Source organism: Schistocerca serialis, chromosome 2 (assembly GCF_023864345.2).
Source record: "Schistocerca serialis cubense isolate TAMUIC-IGC-003099 chromosome 2, iqSchSeri2.2, whole genome shotgun sequence".
Classification (NCBI taxonomy): domain Eukaryota; kingdom Metazoa; phylum Arthropoda; class Insecta; order Orthoptera; family Acrididae; genus Schistocerca; species Schistocerca serialis.
Genome location: NC_064639.1, coordinates 677651989 through 677675409, shown reverse-complemented (window position 1 = coordinate 677675409; position 23421 = coordinate 677651989). Strand labels below are relative to the sequence as shown.

General features: G+C 44.8%; 1 protein-coding gene across 1 annotated transcript in view; it reads right to left on the bottom strand.

The window, feature by feature from the left end:
• LOC126457780 (nose resistant to fluoxetine protein 6-like) overlaps window positions 1–23421 on the bottom strand; it is a 338758-nt gene that overhangs the window by 188489 nt on the left and 126848 nt on the right. The window contains exon 3 of the mRNA XM_050094366.1: window positions 10932–11149. Coding sequence (XP_049950323.1) covers window positions 10932–11149 — 218 coding nt within the window. The remainder of the gene's footprint in view (window positions 1–10931; window positions 11150–23421) is intronic.

The window sequence follows — 23421 nt, the reverse complement described above, 5'->3', positions numbered from 1 at the left end:
ATAAAAAAATATATGGTTTTGGCGATTTCTGTAATAGTAAAGTTAACATGAGTGCAAGCACGAGATTTTCAGTAGAAAACACGAGATAAGAAGATAGAGCTCGCAACTTTCATTGTCTCTAAAGTATTTCAGTCGTTTCTTGGAATCGAGCAATAAGATCCTCCGCTGACGCACCCTACACCACCATAGTCTTCATATTGCCCCACAGAAAACAGCCGAGAGGTGTTAGATCTGCGATCGTGCTGGTCGTGGAACCGGTCCAACCCTACCAGTCCATCGACTGGGACATGCGACGTTGAAGTGATTCAGCACATTTGACATCAACGTGTGCTGGAGCTCCGTCGTGCGGCAGCCACATGTCCATCTGAACATTAAGTAACACTGCATCCGATAGGGTGGGCAAAACATCTCTAATAATGTGAGGTAGATCGATCCTGTTACTCTGTTTGCCAGTAGATATGGCCAAATGGTACGGTCACCAATTATCCCGACCGAGAGGTTATTACTGCCCCTTGTTGGTGATTTTGAATCACCTGTGCACGTGGATTTTCATCCTCCCAAACATACGTGTTGCGCAAGTTTAATACGAAGTCTCTTCATGTATAGATAGGACCAAGTTCAGGAATTGTGGCAGGAGTATTCATTGTTGTAAATACCACTGCGCAAACTGCACCACACGTGTGTAGGCCTCCCCCATGGTAATGCCTGGACTTTCTACAAATAGTATGGATGGAGCCGGTGTTCATTTACAACACTGAACGTGGCTCTTTTACCCGTGTGCATCTTTGTGTCATCTACCGAGTCCTGGGGATGTGTCCTCTTCGAACATTGTCAACATGTTCTCATCTAACTGTAGGGTTCGAACCGAGCGTAGACTACCCGCATCTCGTTTCAGTACCTACCAGAGGACAAACAGTAGAATGGGAATAGTATTCACAAACACCAAGCACAAATTGCTACTATTTTACTGTACAATGGCCATACCTCAGGTGGAAAATTCCTACGTGCAACTTTCCAGCTTGTCTGAGGAGGCTTTCGATGGCCGCCAACATGGAATGGTGTGGGGTACGTCTGTTCGAAAAACCTTCTGCATACAATGTTGCAACAGCTCTCCCACTGCAATCCGCTTTGTCGTATGCAAGCACAATGTCGATCATCTCTGCAGAAATGTACTGGTACACGTCTCACTGCTGACCACACGAGATCCGCAGTAGGATGCGCACAAGAGCAATGTAGAGGAATGTAGCGCATGCGCAGGTATGTTATTACGCACAGGTCAGCCATCCGCAGTACACAGGTTGCTAAAGGGTAGCACACTTTCCGTATTCAGATATCAAAACGAATCGGAACAAACCGTTACAACCGTTCATTCTGACTTCGACGCTCACAGCGTCTCATCTGTGCATTTCCGGATGCGAGTTCCTTCGTGAAAACCGATCAGTTTGCTTTCCTGCACAACGTAGTAAGCGTGGTCGGTATTTTCTGAGACACCCTATGTCTGTAAAGACGCTGTAATTCAGCAACTGTAATATGTACTTAGAGATGAAGAACAAAACCTATCCTGCATATTGCTAATGGTCCTATTTGCTCGTTTCTCTTTTTCCTCATGTCAGAAGAATAGTAAATATATACAGTTAAATATATGCATGATTATGTGACAATCTTAATTACAAACAGATAGATTACAAAAAAAAGTAAATTAACAATCCAAAAGAATTCATTGAGTCTATATTTCTCAACAGCTGAGCCACACCAATGGCATTGTCGTTGGCAAGCAATAAATATTGTTCTGAGGATGAAAACAGGCAGAGAGGGAACTGACAGATGTTGCTGTCTCTTCTTGGCCACATTCGCACTTGCCATCGTCTGATGTGAAGACCTGAGACGTAAGTGATAATTTAGTCCTGCAGACACCAGTCAATATTCTGGTTAAGGAATCTCCAAACAACCCAGTCCTTGTAGCTAGACAGAAGATTTTCACGCGCAGCTACCCTACCTCGACGCTTAGATATACAGAACGGAAGTCCAGTCTTATATGGAGGTGCTTCCAACGTTTTTAATGTCTGGAAGAAACTTCTCCTTGATTTCAGCCTAGGTTGCGACTGGCGCTCGAGAGAGAACTTCAGTTGGCTGTCAACTTGCTCCTACCACTCGACTCGTTGAAACGTCAGTCACAAAGCTTTTTTAATCGAAGTATAGTTATACTTCCGCCATAAAATTAATAGTGGCTCATAAGCACTCTGAGATAATTTAAACCATCCTAAAGCACGCAAATACCGCCCACAATTCACGGATGTTGATCAAAATGGAGTCAAAGGCATGCAAATCTCGTCGATGGCGTCACTTGTATGTTCAGTTCGAATGAGTTCAGGTGGCTGGTAATTATAAAGGCTGTGTGAACTACGTATGGAGAGTTACTGAAACTTTTGTCACAATTCGTGAGCTTTTTTCCATACCTTCTATTCCCACCGCCTCCTCCTAAAAGCAACTGGAAGCAAGTATAAATCGCTCGTGGTCGTCTGTGGGGAAACAACGAATCCACACGACTGAACCACAGGCTCGCGCATCGCTCAGCAAAAAGAGTCGATATACGTGTCAGGGGCGTTTCAGCTCCACTTCAGATTTCCTCCTCCAAGCCTCTGAGCCCATTGCCCTATTGACGACTGGGACACTTCGCTTCACGTGGATTTCAACGATCTCGTAGCCTATTATCGTCTTGTGCCGATGTGTACCGCGACTCATCTGTCTAAATGACCTGCAACATATTTCCATGCTTGCAGCTTGGACTATGCGGCATTCCTGTGTCCATACTAATATCTGTTTTCGGTGACGTGAGTGACTTGAGGTAAATTTATTGGGCGGCGGCTGCTGTACCCCCTGCTGAGGAGGAGGTTCTTGACGGCATGTCCTGCGCACCGTTTGTTATACAGTACTGAATTAGCGACTGATGTTTTCCACGACTGTCATTCTATTCTCTGTTAGAATCTGCAGTTGTCGTCGATAAACCCTGACAACATCATGTTGTTGGCCACCGACGTTGACTCTATAGTTGGCGGGTGGCCGTGAGTGATGACGTGACAGCCTTGACGCAGGGTTATGAGAAAAGCGTAGTACCCACACGGTTTTCGAAATGCAGCATCCATTATGTCGTACAGACGCAATCTTGCCGTTACCGTACGTGTTGATATCGCGTGTGTTGCAACTTCTATGCTGGGTGTGATGCTGATAACATAGCAGTCACATGACACACAGAAGACAATGTAAATACATTCTCTGCGGGGAGAGGAACACGCTCTCCAATGCAGCAGCTACCTCTGCTTCCATCGTTCATTAGTGTGTGTTGTCTTATAGAAACACATAATGAGGTAACCATAAACATTACCAGTAAATCGTATTGGCTTTGCATGGGTAGCACTATGTACCTATGACGACTTGTCTGGGCCACTACAAATAATTATGCTTAAAATTCAGATAACAGGGTTAGGTCGCTGAGTACCATCACCATAATTTAAACAGTTTAAGCAGCGCATGCCAGCAAAGCTCTCAGGTAGTATCTGTTTCGTCTACAAATGGCGTTTGGAGTGACATCTCGTGGCAATGATGGGAGCTACGGGCTACCGAGCATCCAGATTGCCCGAAAGCAAGGAAGTTCGCCACGACCTACCGTCGCTTGTCGGCCTGCCCGCTCCAGCGTCATTCCAGTGCTAGCTACATTTTCTGTATGGCCTTTTCCTGCGTTTCCCCTCACACCCCCTAAACATAAAATACAAAATAAATGTTCTCGTCAGCTTAATATCTCATAGGTGCTACATCACGGATCGTTTAGGAAATCGGCGGTTGCTCGTACCGGCCTCCCAATAGTGACGGCTTGCATAAAAATGGCTCTGAGCACTGTGCAGCAGAATTCGAACCTGCGACCGTAGCGGTCGCATGGTTCCAGACTGTAGCGCCTAGAACCGCTCGGCCACATCGGGACGGCTTGCACCGGCATGGCACTGCACTCCGGCAGGTTTACGCCTGTCTCCTGTGTCCACAAGCTTCTCTAATGAAGCAGTCTATTAGTGAAAAGCGTATCAAAATCTCTACAGTACGGACAGAAAAACGCGGCAAGTGTCTTTATTTTATGTATGGATGATCCAAGGAGTTCCGCCATTCACTCCTAGAACATACAAACAGAAAAAACGGTGAGGAACTTTATAAAAGTCATACATTTCTGATTCGTACAGGTGATGAAACGTGGTTGGCTTAACAAGTTGCGCCTTATAGGCTCAGTATTCCTTCTCATTTTGCACAGCTCTCTATTCTGCATATCCTTCATATCCTGGACAATCTCTTCTTTGCTCTATTCTTCCTATAACAGAGATTTCCAATATTTCAGTTGCAGTGCACGAAAGTTCGAAGGGTGAAATGATTCTGTAATGTCTGTTCGAGGACTCAACACTGTAACAGGCCGCGTTGTTCGTCCACGAACGGAGACATAGTCCTCTCACTTCAACTGCACGAGAAAGCCTGCGTCTTTTTATGTCCAGTGCACACATGGCTGTAGGTAGCGATTTTCTGTGTTCAAACGAACAAGATTGAAAGAAAATTCTAGTCTTTAGAGCGATGCAAAACGCTTTTTACTCCGTTTATACACTGACGGAAACTGACAGTGTTACACTACCAGCACGCTGACTGAATGCTATCAGATTGTAACTCCAGTATTTACGGTATATGTTGATTACAATTTTATCCTTATACCAACTTATTTTCAGTAAAGGAAAAGCCCATTTCTATGCAGCGAGATCAGCTTCAGCGCACGACGTCTTTGGGTGTGTCTAACTGTGTTGGAGCTTTTTAGGTGAAGATCGCAAAACACCATGCCCAAGGGAAGCGGCCATGGGGCTTATCGCAGGAAGCACATGGGAGGATCATACCGACAGATCGCACAGACATTTCGTTATCGCACAACGAAATTTCCTGGCAGATCTAAACCGAGTGCCACATCAGGGCATTTGCCCTTTTCTGGATAGCACTCTGTCCACTGAGATATCCAAACACCACTCACCACCTCCGTTTATAGCTTTAATTCCGCCTGTAACTCTTCTGCTATTCAAATCAGCGCACACAGCGTGAAAATTCACTCTGATTATAATGCAATGACTACGAAACAAGTGGTGACAAGGTGGACTCTAGACAAGAGTGTGGCGAGAAGAGTAGACACGAATTCAAATGATTCAAATGGCTCTAAGCACTATGGGACAACATCTGAGGTCATCAGTCCCCTAGACTTAAGAACTACTTAAACCTAACTGACCTAAGGACATCACACACATCCATGCAGGAGGCAGGATTCAAACCTGCGACTGTAGCAGCAGCGCGGTTCCGGACTGAAGCGCCTAAAACCGCTCGGCCACAGCGGCCGGCTAGAAACGACTCCTTCACGAAAGTCTACAGAGCGAGAAGATCGTAGGATTGGCGACTGACTGACGAGTATACGAATCACTACAACCGAAATTGTCGCAGAGGACACAGTCAAATTGTCACCACGAACCGTCTCGAAAAGATTACCTGCATTGAGGTCTCGATTTGCCATGCGTTGCTTCCTGTTGACACTATACCACACGTAACACAGAATGCATTGTGCAGAGCCATAGATAAATGGGACAGTTATCCAAAGGCAAGTGGAACAAGTGTGGCATTTTGTTGCGCTCAACGACGAATCTAGCTTCTGCTTGTGGTGCTTATACCGACGCCAACGTGTCCCTAGACATTGAGAAAGGGACCTGGTAACAGCGATTTTCCACAAATTTTCCTCTCCACTTCCAGGGATCATGTTGTGCGGAGCTATTGGATCTGAGAAACGGATTGATTTGGCAGTTGTTGAACGGAAGCAGAAAGTGGGCCAGTATATGGCAAGGATAGTGAGCTCTATTGTCATACCCTTCGTGGAGAGGGTACCAAATGGCATATTCCAGCATTATAGTGCGAGATTGCAGATCGCGTCGGATATGCGATGAGGAAAGTACGTATCCTTGACTGGCCTTGTCCCCCGATTTATCACTCAGAACATGTATGAGATGTAATGGAAAGAGATATAATTTCATACATGCCTTCGAGTCAGCAATCTTCATGAACTGTCATGACAGTCGCTTCGGATATGGCAAGAAATTCGTCAACGTAATCGTTGCAGGCTCTTTGCTTCCAGGCCACGATAAATACAACAGTGGTTGTTACACCTCGTATTGATTTTGATGATGGACGTCGGTTCTGAATGGAATGAAAGCATTATCATTTGATACCTGTTCTGTGATGAGCATCTGCACAGAGCATGACAAATATCCAACTTGAACTTCGTGATGTACCAGTTTCCATTACCGTCAGTGTATAATTCATCGTGTCTAACGATCTACATCTACATCTACATCATACTCGGCGAGTCACCTAATGGTGGGTGGCGGAGGGTACTTTCGGTACCACTATCTGATCGCTCCAACCATGTTTCACTCGCGAATAGTGCGTGGGAAGAATGATTGTCGGTAAGCCTCTGTATTGGCTCTAATTTCTCGAATTTCCTCCTCGTGATCAATACGCGAGATGTATGTGGGGGGAAGTAATATGTTGTCTGACTACTCCTGAAAGGTACTGTCCTGAAATGTCAATAGTAAATCTTTCCTTGATGCACAACGTGCCTCTTGTAACTTCTGCCAGGGGAGTCTGTTTAGCATCTCCGTAACGCTCTCTCGCCAGCTAAACTATCCCGTGACGAAACGTGCCCCTCTTCGTTGGATCTTCTCTATCTCCTCTATCAGTCCTATCTGATAGGGATCCCAGATAGATGAACAATACTCAAGAATCGGACGAACAATTGCCTTACAAGCCACTTCTTTCGTAGGTGAGTTACACTTCCTTAAGATTCTTCCGATGAATCTGAGTCTTGTGTCTGCTTTCTCACTATCTGTTTTAGATGGTCATTCCACTTAAGGTCGCTGTGGATAGTTACGCCTAGATATTTTACGGCAGACGCTGTCTCCAGCTGTTTGTCATCAATAGTGTAGCTGCACAGTTGTGGATTTCTTATCCTATGTATGTGCAATATGTTACATTTATTTACGTTCAGGGTCAACTGCCAGATCCTGCACCATTCATCAATTCTCTGCAGGTCTTTCTGCAAATTCTTACTGTCTTATGGCGTCGCTACTTTGGTATAGACAACTGCATCATCTGCGAATAGCCTTAAAGAGCATCCGACGCTTTCTTATATATATATATATATATATATATATATATATATATATATAGCAACCGGTAAGAGCGACGTATTGAGTACTATCTGCAAAAAAGTCCTGGATTAAATCGCATGTCTGCTCCGATAATCCGTAAGCTAGTATTTTTTCTCATTAAACGGCAGTAGGGGACGGTGGCAAATGCGTTACTGAAATCAAGGAACGCGGCATCAGCCTGAGCGCCGTTGTCCACTGCGCTGTGGATCTCATGGAGGAGCAGAGCGAGCTGAGTTTCGCAGGATCTCTGTTTGCGGAATCCATGTTGATTTTTATGGAGGAGCTGTTCATTTTCCAAGAACGTCATAATTCATAATTCTTGAGCATAAAATATGTTCCATAGTTCTACAACAGATTGACGTCAACGATATAGGTCTATAATTGTGTGGATATGTCTTACGGCCTTTCTTAAAAACTGGAATGACATGCGCTTTTTCCCAGTCGTTAAGTACCTTCCGTTGCTCAAGCGATCTACGATAAATTACTGCTAGAAGGGGAGAAAGTTCTTTCGCGTAATCCCTATAGAATCTTATAGGTATCTCATCTGGTCCTGAAACCTTTCCACTACTAAGCTATTGTAGCTCCTTTTCAATTCTTCGATCAGTTATCTCAATATCTGCCATTTCGACGTTCGCACGACTGTTGAAAGAAGGGACAGTGTTACGATCTTCCGTGGTGAAACAACTTGGAAGACCGAATTCAGTATTTCGGCCTTCTCTCTGTCATCTTCCGTTTCGGTGCCGATGTGGTCGCTGAGAGAATGAGTAGATGATTTTGAACCACTTACTGATTTTACATACGATCAAACTCTCTTAGGGTTGTTATTCAGGTCGGTTGACAACGTCTTACTTTCGAAATCATTGAATTCTTCTCTCATTGCTCTCCTTACGCTCATTTTCGCTTCTTTCAGCTTTTGTTTGTCAGCTAGGTTTTTACTTCTCTTGAATCTGAGATGAAGTGCTCTTTGTTTGTTTATGTAGAGCTTTTCTAATACGGTTATTAAACCATGGTGGACCTTTCGCATCCCTTAAAACCTTACTCGGAACATTCTTGTCTAGGGCATATTGAACGATGCGTTTGAATTTTTTCCATTTGTTCTGCACATCTTCGTCCTCATCAACGAATATTTGATGCTGATTGCTGAGATATTCTGAAATTTGTATCCTGTCACCCTTGCTGAGCAAATATATCCTCCTACCTTTCTTAACATTCCTTGTAGGGGCCGTCGTCATAGAATCTGTCACAGCCTTATGATCACTGATATCTTCCTCTACTTTAACTGATTCGGTAAGTTCAGGTCTGTTTCTTGCCAGGAGGTCTAAGACGTTACCCTCAAGAGTTGGTTCTCTATCTGCTCAAGCTAATTTTTGGACAAGACATCCAGGACAATGCCATACGATTCCCTGTCTCTGGCACCAGATTTGATGGCGTAATACTCCCAATCTATACCTGACATGTTGAAGTCACCCCTTATTACAACGGCATGATATGGAAAATTACTAATGATATTCTGCAAGGTCTGTCTGAAGCGCTCTACAACTACAGATCCTGACCCAGGTGGTGTATAAAAGCACCCGAACACCATTTTTGACCGTTCCTTGATACTCATTTTTACCCAGATTAATTCACATTCGGAATCCATGATAACCTCGCTAGATTGCATCGAGTTTCTGACTGCAATAAACACGCCGCCAATATTGGCGACTAACCTATCTTTACGGTAAACATTCCAATCTGAACTTAAGATTTCAATGTCATTGACATCTGGCTTCAACCAGCTTCCTGTTCCCAATACTATTTGTGCATTATAACTTTCAATAAGAATTACTAATTCTGGGACCTTTCCCTGGATGCTGCTGCAGTTTACTAAAATCATATTAATCTTTTCATTCTCTGATCTGCGAGGACCAAGTTTCTCTGAGGTCGCTGTGGCTGATTTAACAGCAAATCGTGTTTGCTCCCAAGAGAGGGGTCCTCTAATCTAAGAAAAGACCCATGTGCACGCGACACGTACTCCGCTACCCTAGTAGCCGCTTCCTGCGTGTAGTGCACGCCTGACCTATTAAGGGGAACCCTACAATTCTGCACGCAATTGCGGAGGTCGAGAAATTCGCATCCGATACCGTCGCAGAGCCGTCTGAGCCTCTGGTTTAGAACTTACACTCTGCTCCAAACCAGATGACCGCGATCAACCCTGGGTACGATGCTACAAATAGAGAGCTTAGCCTGCACCCCGCCTGCGTTGCTAGTTGCCTTCACCAAATCAGCCAGTCGCCGAAAGGAGCGGAGGATGGCCTCAGAACCCAAGCGGCAGGCGTCATTCGTGCCGACATGTGCCACTACATGCAGCCGGTTTCACCCAGTGCGCTCGATAACCACCGGCTAGGCCTCCTCCACATCACGGATGGGACCTACCGGTAAACATACCGAATGCACACTGGAGTTCTTACCCGCCTTGCCTATTATCTCCCTGAGGGGCTCCATCACACGCCTAACATTGGGGCTCCCAATGACTAGCGTACCGGACTGGGCAGGAAAATCGACCGCTGGTCCAACAGGAAAGGCATCCCGTGCTGGCTCAGAGTTATCATCAACACTAGGAAGCACTTCGTACCTGTTGCTAAGACGTAGGGAGCCGGCCGCACGGCCTGCTCCCTTTTTCGCCTTCCGCCCAGTGACACGCGAAACCACCACTGTCTGCCACCCACTCTGGAGTGAGGACGGACCGCTCAGATGTTGCGCATCGGAAACTGCAGTGACGTCCGGGCCACCAGGGGATTCCAGTGACACCAAAGGTGTCGCAAGTCTCGTCACTGGCGCCCCGACGTCACCGCAACTTCGAGCATTAGCTAGAATATTGTCGACGGTAGCCAACGCAGCTTCCAGCTGTTTACGGACAGCAGCCAACTTTCCTTGTGTCCGCTCATAACAAGCACAGTCCCTAGCCATATCCTACTATGTATAAAATAGATATAAGGTCTCGAATGGCGCTACTGAGTTGGAAAATATAACAAAGGAGAAGAAAGTAAAACCAAAAGTTGATGTGCAGATTTCTCACTGAACTCTGATACCGCATGCTATTAAACAGAAATAAATTTTTCTGAACGGAAAATTGATACTAGGAAGCCGCCCCACACAGGATATTCTCAAGACTTACGCAAAAAACAGAAACTACGATTAATTTTCTAACCACTGGTGTACACAGTAAAATACACACCTACAGTTCACTTGTTTGCAAAAGCACGTGAACAAAAAACAAAGACTAAATTGATGTGATTCTTGAGTTTCTCCCGGCGTATTTGATAATCAAAATATCCACGGGTGTGCTGTCGGTCTATAGTGTCCAACGGGCACAATATTTCGGCGATCATACATGTCGCCATCATCAGGTGAACTGACGGACAGGAGCTCAGTCCGCCAGTTCACCTGATGATGGCGACATGTATGATCGCCGAAATATTGTGCCCGTTGGACACTATAGACCGGCAGCACACCCGCGGATATTTTGATTAAAGACTAAATTAATTTACAGTTTATCACAAAAGTGTTGCTGCTCTGCTGCACTTCTTCTCGGCTCTACGGCTGCCGCTACATTTAGTGCCGAGCGCGGCAGTTAGTTCCCGCCCAGTGCTTGAAGGTAGTAGCGAGGCTTTAGCGTAGCGCACTGACCTGCAGCTTGAGCCAGGCGGATTGGTCCTGCTGGAAGGTGTCGCTGTAGGGGTCGGTCGGCAGGGGCTGCGGCTCGGCGGGCAGCGCCTGCACCTGCGGCAGGCAGTACTGGCCGCGCAGCTGGCCCACGCCCGCCGTCACGCACAGGTCGAAGTGGCCCAGCTGGTACACCGAGCCGTACAGCACGCCGGAGGGCGCCTTCACCGACGCGTCGTACACTGCAACCACAGGCCGCTGTCGAGCATTAGCGAGGCTGCCCAGAGCTCTTCCACACACGCAAGCGCCATTGCTACAAGTAGCTCCGTCTGCCTTCTGCTGCTGCACACTGCAGGCTAGACACCAAATAAAAACAAAAATGTGGATGGCCGGACAGTATTTGAACCACAACCCTCTTGAATGTGAGTCTACTCATAATATCGGCCCACACTACGCAGTATAGAAATTATAGCACATCAAACTAAAAATACGAGAGCTCTGAAACGCATCCACTAGTAGTCTGTCCGGCTTGTTTCCTGTGATGCCTATGTCGGCAAGTTTGATAAAAAGATAGGACACGGAACTCGAGAAGTAAGAGAAGTAATTGTACTCACTACCTCCTCCATCCCCCTCAGGAGACACTGCCTTAACGAAACACTGTCCGTGTGGGCGAGGGGGTTTGTGTGATCCAATGAAGTGGAGGGCTTCAGGTGGCACGAACCTTAACACCTACAAGACATAACTTTCGTGATGATGCATACACATAGAGACTTACTTTTGGCATTTACGTTTCTTTAAAAATAGCTGTTTAGCAACGGGTAACGCCGCGGAGCGCAGCTGGTATTTCATATTCAGAATACTCCATTCCACATAATTTCTTAATTCTTATCGAAATTAAAGGTCAAAGGTCATAAAATTCCATATACACTCCTGGAAATGGAAAAAAGAACACATTGACACCGGTGTGTCAGACCCACCATACTTGCTCCGGACACTGCGAGAGGGCTGTACAAGCAATGATCACACGCACGGCACAGCGGACACACCAGGAACCGCGGTGTTGGCCGTCGAATGGCGCTAGCTGCGCAGCATTTGTGCACCGCCGCCGTCAGTGTCAGCCAGTTTGCCGTGGCATACGGAGCTCCATCGCAGTCTTTAACACTGGTAGCATGCCGCGACAACGTGGACGTGAACCGTATGTGCAGTTGACGGACTTTGAGCGAGGGCGTATAGTGGGCATGCGGGAGGCCGGGTGGACGTACCGCCGAATTGCTCAACACGTGGGGCGTGAGGTCTCCACAGTACATCGATGTTGTCGCCAGTGGTCGGCCGAAGGTGCACGTGCCCGTCGACCTGGGACCGGACCGCAGCGACGCACGGATGCACGCCAAGACCGTAGGATCCTACGCAGTGCCGTAGGGGACCGCACCGCCACTTCGCCGCAAATTAGGCACACTGTTGCTCCTGGGGTATCGGCGAGGACCATTCGCAACCGTCTCCATGAAGCTGGGCTACGGTCCCGCACACCGTTAGGCCGTCTTCCGCTCACGCCCCAACATCGTGCAGCCCGCCTCCAGTGGTGTCGCGACAGGCGTGAATGGAGGGACGAATGGAGACGTGTCGTCTTCAGCGATGAGAGTCGCTTCTGCCTTGGTGCCAATGATGGTCGTATGCGTGTTTGGCGCCGTGCAGGTGAGCGCCACAATCAGGACTGCATACGACCGAGGCACACAGGGCCAACACCCGGCATCATGGTGTGGGGAGCGATCTCCTACACTGGCTGTACACCACTGGTGATCGTCGAGGGGACACTGAATAGTGCACGGTACATCCAAACCGTCATCGAACCCATCGTTCTACCATTCCTAGACCGGCAAGGGAACTTGCTGTTCCAACAGGACAATGCACGTCCTCATGTATCCCGTGCCACCCAACGTGCTCTAGAAGGTGTAAGTCAACTACCCTGGCCAGCAAGATCTCCGGATCTGTCCCCCATTGAGCATGTTTGGGACTGGATGAAGCGTCGTCTCACGCGGTCTGCACGTCCAGCACGAACGCTGGTCCAACTGAGGCGCCAGGTGGAAATGGCATGGCAAGCCGTTCCACAGGACTACATCCAGCATCTCTACGATCGTCTCCATGAGAGAATAGCAGCCTGCATTGCTGCGAAAGGTGGATATACACTGTACTAGTGCCGACATTGTGCATGCTCTGTTGCCTGTGTCTATGTGCCTGTGGTTCTGTCAGTGTGATCATGTGATGTATCTGACCCCAGGAATGTGTCAATAAAGTTTCCCCTTCCTGGGACAATGAATTCACGGTGTTCTTATTTCAATTTCCAGGAGTGTAGCTAAAGCACAATTAAAAGATGCATTTTATACAGAGCTTAACGGAGTCCTCAGACAAACAAATTCTAGGGACATAAAAATTTTAATTGTTGACTTGAACGCAAAACTTGGTTCAGAAAATAAAAGGCTTGAACATATCATGGGCGTACATGGCATGGGGATCAGGAATGCAAATGGTGAACTGTTGATAGATACATGCGCTGAACAGGACCTAGTCATTGGAGGCACATTGTTTCCACATCGTAACTGCCATAAGATAACGTGGGTTTCTCCAGACCACGTTACCGAAAATCAAATAGACCACATAGTCATAAGCCGCAAGTTCCGACACTCTCTGTTAGATGTCAGAAATAGAAGAGGGGCAGACGTTGGAAGTGACCACCACCTAGTTTTGGCGGAATTCAGACTGAATATAGTGGCAAATAGAACCAAGCTCAATCACAGGTGCAAGAAAATAGATGTGGCAAGATTAAAAGACCAACAGATCAAAGAAAAATTTGCCCTTGAGTTACAAAACAGATTCCAGGTCCTCTCTGAAGAAAACTTTATGGAAGAGGGAATTGAAGCATGCTGGCAACAAATCAAAGACAGTTATTTAGATGTGGGAGAAAAAATCTTAGGATTTAAGGCACATCAAAGGTTAGGAATGGATCTCTGATGCTACATGGAATGAAATCAGCCACAGGAAAGAACTAAAACATAAGTTAAATTTTTGTAAGGCAAAAGCGGAGAAGAGTGAAGCACATAAAGAATACACGGAGGCGAACAAAAAAGTGAAAATATTGCTACGTCGAGATAAAAGGAAATGGATAGATGAGCAAGCAAAATTAGCAGAAGACGCAGCAAGACAAGGAAATATGAAAGAGCTCTACAATGTTACCAAACGGTTGTCAGTGAAGAACTTCAGACATGAAGGACCAGTTAAGAACAAGGATGGGTTGATGCTTACAACTCAACAGGCACAGCTACAGAGATGGGAGGAGCACTTCAAGGAACTGTTAAATTGTGAAGACAACCAAGAGGAACAGGTACGTGATGTTCCAGAGGAAGTCGAAAAAGATCAAGATATAAATTTGCAGTGGCCCACAATGGACGAAATTAGGATTGCTTTGAAAACACTAAAAAATACAAAGGCTCCAGGCCTAGACAACATAGCACCGGAGCTCTTAAAAGCCGATATTGAAAGTACTGTTAAAATGTTCCATCCTTTGCTGAAGCATATTTGGCTTGAAGTGGAAAAATGGTTTGGTGGTAAAGCTCCCAAAAAAGGGAAATTTGTCAGACTGTAACAACTGGCGTGGTATTACATTGTTGTCAGTGCCCTACCCAGTAAAGTCCTCACCAGAATTATTTTTAACAGAATTAAAGAATCCCTTGAAAAGCGACTGCGTAAAGAACAGGCCGGTTTTAGGGCACAACGCAGTTGTGCTCATCTTATTAACACTCTTAGGATGATATTAGAGCAAAGCAAAGAATTCCAAGCAACCATGTACCTGGCATTCATTGATTTTCAATAGGCTTTCGATTCCGTGAAACATAAAGTGCTCTGGCAGATGTTGCGGAAGTATGACATACCACAGAAGATCTTAAACATCATAAAAGGTCTATATGATATCTACAAATGCTGCGTACTCCACAAGGGAAGTGTGACAGAGCCCATAAAAGTAATAACTGGAGTCCGGCAGGGTTGCATTTTGTCACCAACACTTTTTCTACTCGTTCTAGACTCTTTTATGAGAAGAGTCAAATCAGGCAGGAGACGAGGAATCCAGTGGGGGATCCTTGAACGTCTGGAGGATTTGGATTTTGCAGACGACATAGTTTTATTAGCTCCAAGGCTGACTGACATGCAAGCTAAATTAAACTTGCTGAAAGAAGAAGCAGAGACTGCTGACCTCAAGATAAATACAGGCAAAACAAAGAAAATGAGAGTAAATTCAGGGAACATGGAGGTACCACTGTTAATAGGTGAGCAGCGGGTGGAGACTGTCAACTCATTCCTGTATCTGGGTAATATAGTGGCAGAAGATGGTGGAGCTGGAGATGACGTGAAAAACCGCATTAAAAAGGCAATACAATTGTATCCAATATGGAAAAATAGATATATCACGTACAAAACAAAAATCCGTATTTTTAATACAAATGTGAAAGCTGTCTTTCTGTACACCAGTGAAAGCTGGAAAATGGATAAAAAGATAACATTCCAGTTACAAAGCTTCATAAATAGATGTCTTCGACGCATCATGGACATCTGGTGGAAAGAAAAAAAATGTAATGACGAGCTCTGGCGAATAACAAATCAGATACCTATAGAAGATCAGATACGAGAGAGAAATTGGGGCTGGTTGGGGCACACCTTGAGAAAACCAGATGGAGCCATCGAGAAAAAAGCATTGGAATGGAATCCCCAGAGAGCAAGGAAGAGAGGAAGACCAAGGGGCACATGGAAGAGGACAGTGGAAGGGGAAGCAAAAAGAGTTGGCAAGGCCTAGGCAGAATTGAGGCAAATGGCCAAAGACAGAGACGGATGGTGAGTTCTCCTGGATGCCCTATGCCCCCATAGGAGCCAAAGGAATTAAGTAAGTCACTACCTCCTCCATACCGTCTTCTGACAGCGTTCAATAAGTAATACAACACTTTTTTCTCGGCTAATTTCGGTTGAAAAAAACGTGAAATTTGTCGTGGGAGAGTGTGGAATATTCCAGCTTTAGCTCCTATTGTTCCATGAAGATCCAATGGCACTATACGTAGCCTTCAAAATGGCGTCTATAACCCAGCAGAGAGCTGTCACTAACAAGGGAACCTCCCCATCGCACCCCCCTCAGATTTAGTTATAAGTTGGCACAGTGGATAGGCCTTGATAAACTGATTGAGAAAACAGGAAGAAGTTGTGTGGAACTGTGAAAAAATAAGCAAAATATACAAACTGAGTAGTCCATGTGCCATATAGGCAATAACAAGGAGACCGTGAGCTCAGGAGCGCCGTGGTCCCGTGGTAGCGTGAGCAGCTGCAAAAGGAGAGGTTATTGGTTCAAGTCTTCCCACGAGTGAAAATTTTACTTTCTTTATTTTTGCATAGTTATTATCTGTCCGTTCGTTCATTGACGTCTCTGTTCACTGTAATAAGTTTAGTGTCTGTGTTTTGCGACCGCATCGCAAAACCGTGCGATTAGTAGACGAAAGGACGTGCCTCTCCAATCGGAACCGAAAACATTTGATCGCAAGGTCATATGTCAACCGATTCCTCCACAGGAAAACACATCTGATATATTCTATACGACACTGGTGACGGCATGTGTGTCACATGACAGGAATATGTTGTCGACCCACCTAACTTGTACACTTTGCGAATGGGTAAAAAGATTCTTCTACCCTGCCCGATTTAAGTTTTCTTGTGGATGTGATAATCACTCCCAAAAAAGTGATGAAAACATAAGAGTTTGTCACATAAACTGAAAATAAAAAATTAAAGTTTTCACTCGATGGAAGATTTGAACCAAGGACTTTTCGTTCCGCAGCTGCTCACGTTACCACGAGACCACGGCGCTCCTGCGATTCCAGTGTCCTTGATGTTGCCTATCTTTCCATGAACTACTCAGTTTGTATATTTTGCTTATTTTTTCACAGTTCCACACAACTTCTTCCTGTTTTCTCAATTGATCTGTGTTCAGTTTTTCAAGGCCTATCCACTGTGCCAACTTATAACTAAATCTGAGGGGGGTGCGATGGGGAGGTTCCCTTGTGAGTTACTCAAATATTCATAGCCGCTTGCAGAATGTATACGAAGACCTGGGACTGAACAAATGAATAAAAGCATGGCGAGTCGTTGGCGGGGCGACTGTCATGATCACAACAAGTTAGTGCAAACTTCTCTGATTTCCCGCGTGTCGATCGCCCGCACACAGCTGTGACTTATTCAATGCTGGAACGCGTGAACACTCATTCCAGGAGATCGACGGATAACAAACGCCTCGTTGCTCAGTTAGACGTCTCTGATGGCAGTGCTGACACACTCGTCCACCAGTAGGCCTACGCAAAGTTGTGTAGTCCTCAGTAAACTGAAGAAACGACTTCAACGAGTTCGTTCCCACAAGAATGTGAAGGAACTTCTCCTTCTCCACGACAAGGCAAGGCGTCACACAAGTCAGTGGACCTGAGAGGAGCTCACAAAACTTAACCGGACAGTTCTTCCTTATCCACTTTACAGTCCGGATTTCGCACCTTCCGACTTCGATCTGCTTGGTCCAATGAAGATTGCACTCCATAGGTACGTGGATGACGGGTAGGTTATTGATGCACAAGACGTTGCCTCCGATGTCGACCGATACAGTGATACCATGTGAGCATACAGTAAGGTGGCGTGAGGCCGTTACATTGAACGGCATAGAGACTATGTTGAAAAATAGGGTTTTGTAGCCAAAAGAGTTGGAAACAATATGGTGTACTGGAATCCCGAATAAAACCAAGATGCCTTCAGAAAAAAATGGGTTGCATTACTTATTAAACCTCTTCCCTCCTCTCTCCCCTCCCCCCCCCCCCCCTCCCCCTCGCAATTCAATAAATTAAGTCAGACTTCGTTTGAAGTTGAATTCTCAGGAATGGGAAGGTGGCCCCACACTAGGTGTGAGCTTGACTTCGGCATCCAGCGGACCATTGAGCGGTGGACATGTTTGTGTACTAGTACAAAGCACAGATATTCACGCTTCCGAATGCTGTGGTAGTGGAGAGTTTCAGAAGATATCTTCTTACTTCAGGCTGGTAATACTAACGCTGAGATGTCGCCTAGTACTTTCAACACATGCCTCCTCTTGTAAACTGGTGAACTTGTCGGTTACAAACGTGGAAATTGTTTGCGCGTAGGTATGCTGCAAGTAAACGGCACTGAGGATCACCATTTTCTTACAAACTTCTCCTTTTCTTTGTAAAGACTGAATTTCCTCATGCTGAGAAATGAGAAGGAGCGCCTGTTTTATTTCGTAAAAACTGTATAGAGCCAAGAAAGGGCAAAAAATTCTTTATTTACAAACAACCGCTTTCAACAAACTTTGCTGTCATCTTCAAGTCTTCAAAAATTTAAAATGTGTTCATTTTGAGTTGGACCCCAAGCCAAGTTGTCATGCAGATAAAATGTAGCACATTATATAAAGGCTTTTGAAAAATGAAACATTAAAAATCAGAAAGTAGCTTGTGCACATGGCCATGTCTATATATGTAGCGCTCAACAGATGATTGTTACATCGCAAAAAACACAGTACACAACAAAATGCACAGTAGCACATGTGTTTACTTTAGATGGACATGTTCTAATCGTTGACGACAGACTTTAGACGCCGTATAAAGTACAGCTCAAAACTTTGTCCCGTTTGGGTTTGATATGTTGAAGTGAGCGATTGTCTTGGCGAAACTGAGTTCTCAAGCCATATAGTGACATTTTCAAAAGTTTTGTTGGGAGGGTACTTCGGAGAATCGATTTCTACTCATATCACTGGCTGACCACAAATTAACCGTTTTGATTGGATGAGGAAATTTAGGTGGAGCTGTTTTTTCGCAGAATGCTTGGGTGGGTAGAAAAGCCAAGTTTTGCGGCACTTTATCTCTAATTTCAGATTTGATTGGATGCAGCTGCTCTGACTCTCTGGTGTTGTGATCCTTGGTTCAAACTTCAATCGGAACAAGTGCCGGGAATCACTGGTATCAGACTAAAAGGGGCACGGATGCTGCCCGAAGACACTGAAGGCAACGTTTTACCTGCTTCGCTGGATACGACGTGGGTCCAAGTACGCGTTCGTGCCCTGAGAGGATTTTCTCGAAAGCGCGAGATTAAGTCAGTTCCCTGCCAACTATTGCACCAATCCCTTGTCCGATTCGCGAGTGCACTTCAATTTTGTGAATCATGTCCAGTTAACTTTCTGGCGTGTCTGGTTAACATCCCCTTCAGATAACATAACCACGCAATTCTTTCCGCTCACCGCAGAATCGGTAATTTCATTCGTGCGTTTTCGGTTTGCAGACGACCTACCCATAAGCATTTAAGATATATTCTAACTGAGGCTTCACCATGTTCGTTAACAGTTTTGTTTATCCATCGTATCTGAATATTCTGTAAATTTCTTTTACTCGTGTGCTCACGTGAGATATTAAATTGAGTAAATATGGACTCATTATAGCTTTCTTGTAGCTAGATACTCCCTTATATCTAATATTTAAACAATTAATGCACCCACGGTTCACTCGCGAGGGCTGTTTGCGTTATCCATTGCGAAATTTTAATGCTACGTTTTGAACTCACGGGTGGACATTCTGAATCTGGGTAGTCCAGAGGGTATCTGAAGAAGAGAAATTTGTTAACATCCAGTATTGATTTAAGTGTCAGGAAGTCATTTCTGAAAGTATTCGTATGGAGTGTAGCCATGTATGGAAGTGAAACATGGACGATAAATAGTTTGGACAAGAAGAGAATAGAAGCTTTCGAAATGTGGTGCTACAGAAGAATGCTGAAGATTAGATGGGTAGATCACATAACTAATGAGGAAGTATTGAATAGGATTGGGGAGAAGAGAAGTTTGTGGCACAACTTGACCAGAAGAAGGGATCGGCTGGTAGGACATGTTCTGAGGCATCAAGGGATCACCAATTTAGTATTGGAGGGCAGCGTGGAGGGTAAAAATCGTAGAGGGAGACCAAGAGATGAATACACAAAGCAGATTCAGAAGGATGTAGGTTGCAGTAGGTACTGGGAGATGAAAAAGCTTGCACAGGATAGAGTAGCCTGGAGAGCTGCATCAAACCAGTCTCAGGACTGAAGATCACAGCAACAGCAGCTGTTGAAGGCGGGTGTATTGTTACTCAGGCCGAGGAGCTCTACAGAGAGCGATACCCTGACCAGTATCCACATTCCCGACAGACATTTTCTCGTCTTCTTGAGGCGCTTCAGGAAGCAAGAAAATTCAATCCAGTGCAACATAACAGTCCCATAATTCGCGCAGACGAAGTCGCTAAAGTTACTGTTCTCGTTTCTGTTACAATGAATTCACACGTCAGAACATGATAACTTAAACGGGAGATTGACATCCCTAGAGCAAAGTACATAGCATGCTAATACATCGCCAATTCCACCCTTACCATATACACTACTGGCCATTAAAATTGCTAAACCACGAAGATGTGCTACAGACGCGAAATTTAACCGACACGAAGAAGATGCTGTGATATACAAATGATTAGCTTTTCAGAGCATTCACACGAGGTTGGCTCCGGTGGCGACATCTACAACGTGCTGACACGAGGAAAATGTCCAACCGATTTCTCATACACAAACAGCTGTTGACCAGCGTTGCCTGGTGAAACGTTGTTGTGATGCCTCGTGTAAGGAGGACAAATGCGTACCATCACGTTTCCGACTTTGATAAAGGTCGGATTGTAGCCTATCGCGATTGCGGTTTATCGTATCGCGACATTGCTGCTCGCGTTGGTCGAGATTCAATGACTGTTAGCAGAATATGGAATCGGTGGGTTCAGGAGGGTAATACGGAACGCCATGCTGGATCCCAACGGCCTCGTATCACTAGCAGTCGAGATGAGAGGCATCTTATCCGCATGGCTGTAATGGATCGTGCAGCCACGTCTCGATCCCTGAGTTAACATATGGGGACGTTTGCAAGACAACAACCATCTGCACGAACAGTTCGACGATGTTTGCAGCAGCGTGGACTATCAGCTCGGAGACCATGACTGCGGTCCCCTTGACGCTGCATCACAGACAGGAGCGCCTGCGATGGTGTACTCAACGACGAACCTGGGTGTACGAATGGCAAATGATGGTCGCATCCGTGCTTGGCGACATCGCGGTGAACGGACATTGGAAGCGTGTATTCATCATCACCGTACTGGCGTATCACCCGTTGTGATGGTATGGGGTGCCATTGGTTACACGTCTCGGTCACCTCTTGTTCGCAGTGACGGCACTTTGAACAGTAGTTACATTTCAGATGTGTTACGACCCGTGGCTCTACAGTAGGAACTGTGTAGCTGTAGCAGTAAGTTGTTGCTAGTCTGGAGTCTGCTCTGGTCTGGTCTGGTGTATCGTGTTGGCTGGCCCGGTCGCGGTGCAGCGATGCCGGATCCTGAGTATTATTGTGTAAGGTAAAAAAGCAGCCTCGCGCATACGTAGTAATGTCATCTCAAGTCGCATGTAAATCTTTTAAAACTCTCGTAATAATAATCTTCCTCATAAAAAGTAACTTTTAACAACCATTCATTTCAATTTAAATAATTTACTAATTTCTCCCATCCATGATCACCCCGATTATTGCAATAGAAAAATCAGTTGCTTTCTTTCATAAATGACAGATAGGTCGGCCAGCATTGCACAGAGCTGTGCCGGAAAAATTTATTGTAATAGCAGATATATCCGGCGACTTCATTGAGGTAAGAATTTTTCCTTTTTTTTATTCAGAATGATCGTTCAGGGCCATGACGCAGCACTGCTGTCGTCCAAAATTTACCAGGTTAAATTCACAGTGAATTATTGAAAAGTCATAAGTGAGCGACAATTTAATTGAGAGGTTTAGGAATTTTTCTGTTGTGAGGTTACGCTAAATGTGAATTAATTTTGAGCTTAGATTAAATCAGAAAGAATTTTGTGTGGAGGTTAATGTGAGGAAGAATTTTGTGGGGAGTTTACACTAAATTAGAATCATACTCATATTATTTATTATATTTTTGTAGGGAGGTTACACTGTGAAAGAACTTTGTTTTGAGGTTACACTAAACCAGAATCATTATCCATAATATTTATTTTATCTTGTGGGGAGGTTACACTTGGCGACAACCGGCCAGGATCGTATTTCTTTGTGAATCTCTGAGAAGTAGTCATATATCTGCTCTTATTTACTTAAATGTAGTTTGCATCTGGCGCAACGCATTTACTAATTTGTCACTTTTTCTTTCACAGATCATCGGCAATTTATTGCTCTTTGTTGTAATTGAGTTTGTTCCATTTCGCTTTGTCTTTGTTTCATTTTGTGCTTAATTTTGATTTGTGAAAAATGCCGCGAAAAACTGTTAACAGTACATCGAGATGTGCAATGTGTGAAATAGACAACTCGAATAATTTGACATAATACTAGCGACACTCAGTGTAATAGTGATAATCCTCTAATTACAGATAATCAGTGTGTGCCGATCACTAGTAATGGTTTTATTCCAGATGATGAGCAAACAAATTCATTTATGTCCACACTTAATTTAACGGCAGATGATGACGAGGCACGTTCCGTTACAATGAACGCTGCCCAGCATGACACACCCGATTTGCAAAATTTACGTAACGAACAGATAAATGTTTCTAACGAAAATGAACAGTGTGCTCAAAGTACGACAGATTGATTTGATACCGGTGTAGTGACCAACAGTGCACATCCGATTAGCAAACCTTTTCGTGAATCAGATAATGGTCAAATGTTTACACAAAACGTGCCCCGTGCAGATACAGCATCACACAGCACAGAAAATAGAGTTGCTAATTTTGGCTGGGATCAAGTTATCGCATTATTACTACAATTTAATGAAAAACTAGACAACAATTACAAACAACTTAATGAAATACTAGACAACCATTTCAAACAACGTAATGAAAATCTCAAACAGCGGAACGAAAAACTAAGCAACAATTTCAAACAAATTAATGAAAAACTAGACAACAATTATAAACAACTTAATGAATCGTGCAAACAACTCAATGAAAGTTTCAAACAGTCGAATGAAAAACACGACAACCTTAATGAACAGAACAAACAACTTAGTGAACAGATTACAGCCGTTACTGTGCAACGTCATGATACTAAAGAACAATTATGTGAGGAAATTAAGGCTTGTGCTAGGAACAGTAGTGAAGAAATTAGATCTGTTGCACAAGAATTAAGTAGTACACGTGTAGCCACAACGAAATTACTTAGAGATGAAATTAGTGCAGTCACTGAACAATGTTCAGAAAACGCAACACAGATACGCGACGTGTTTAGATTAATGTCAGCAGAAGTTTCAAGCACTCTGGATACGGAAGTCGATAAGAAATTTGAACAGCAGATCAGCCAAATTGACGAACGTATTAAAGTGACAGAAATGAAAAATGTTTCAGTCAGTAACACGTCACAGCATACGCCACA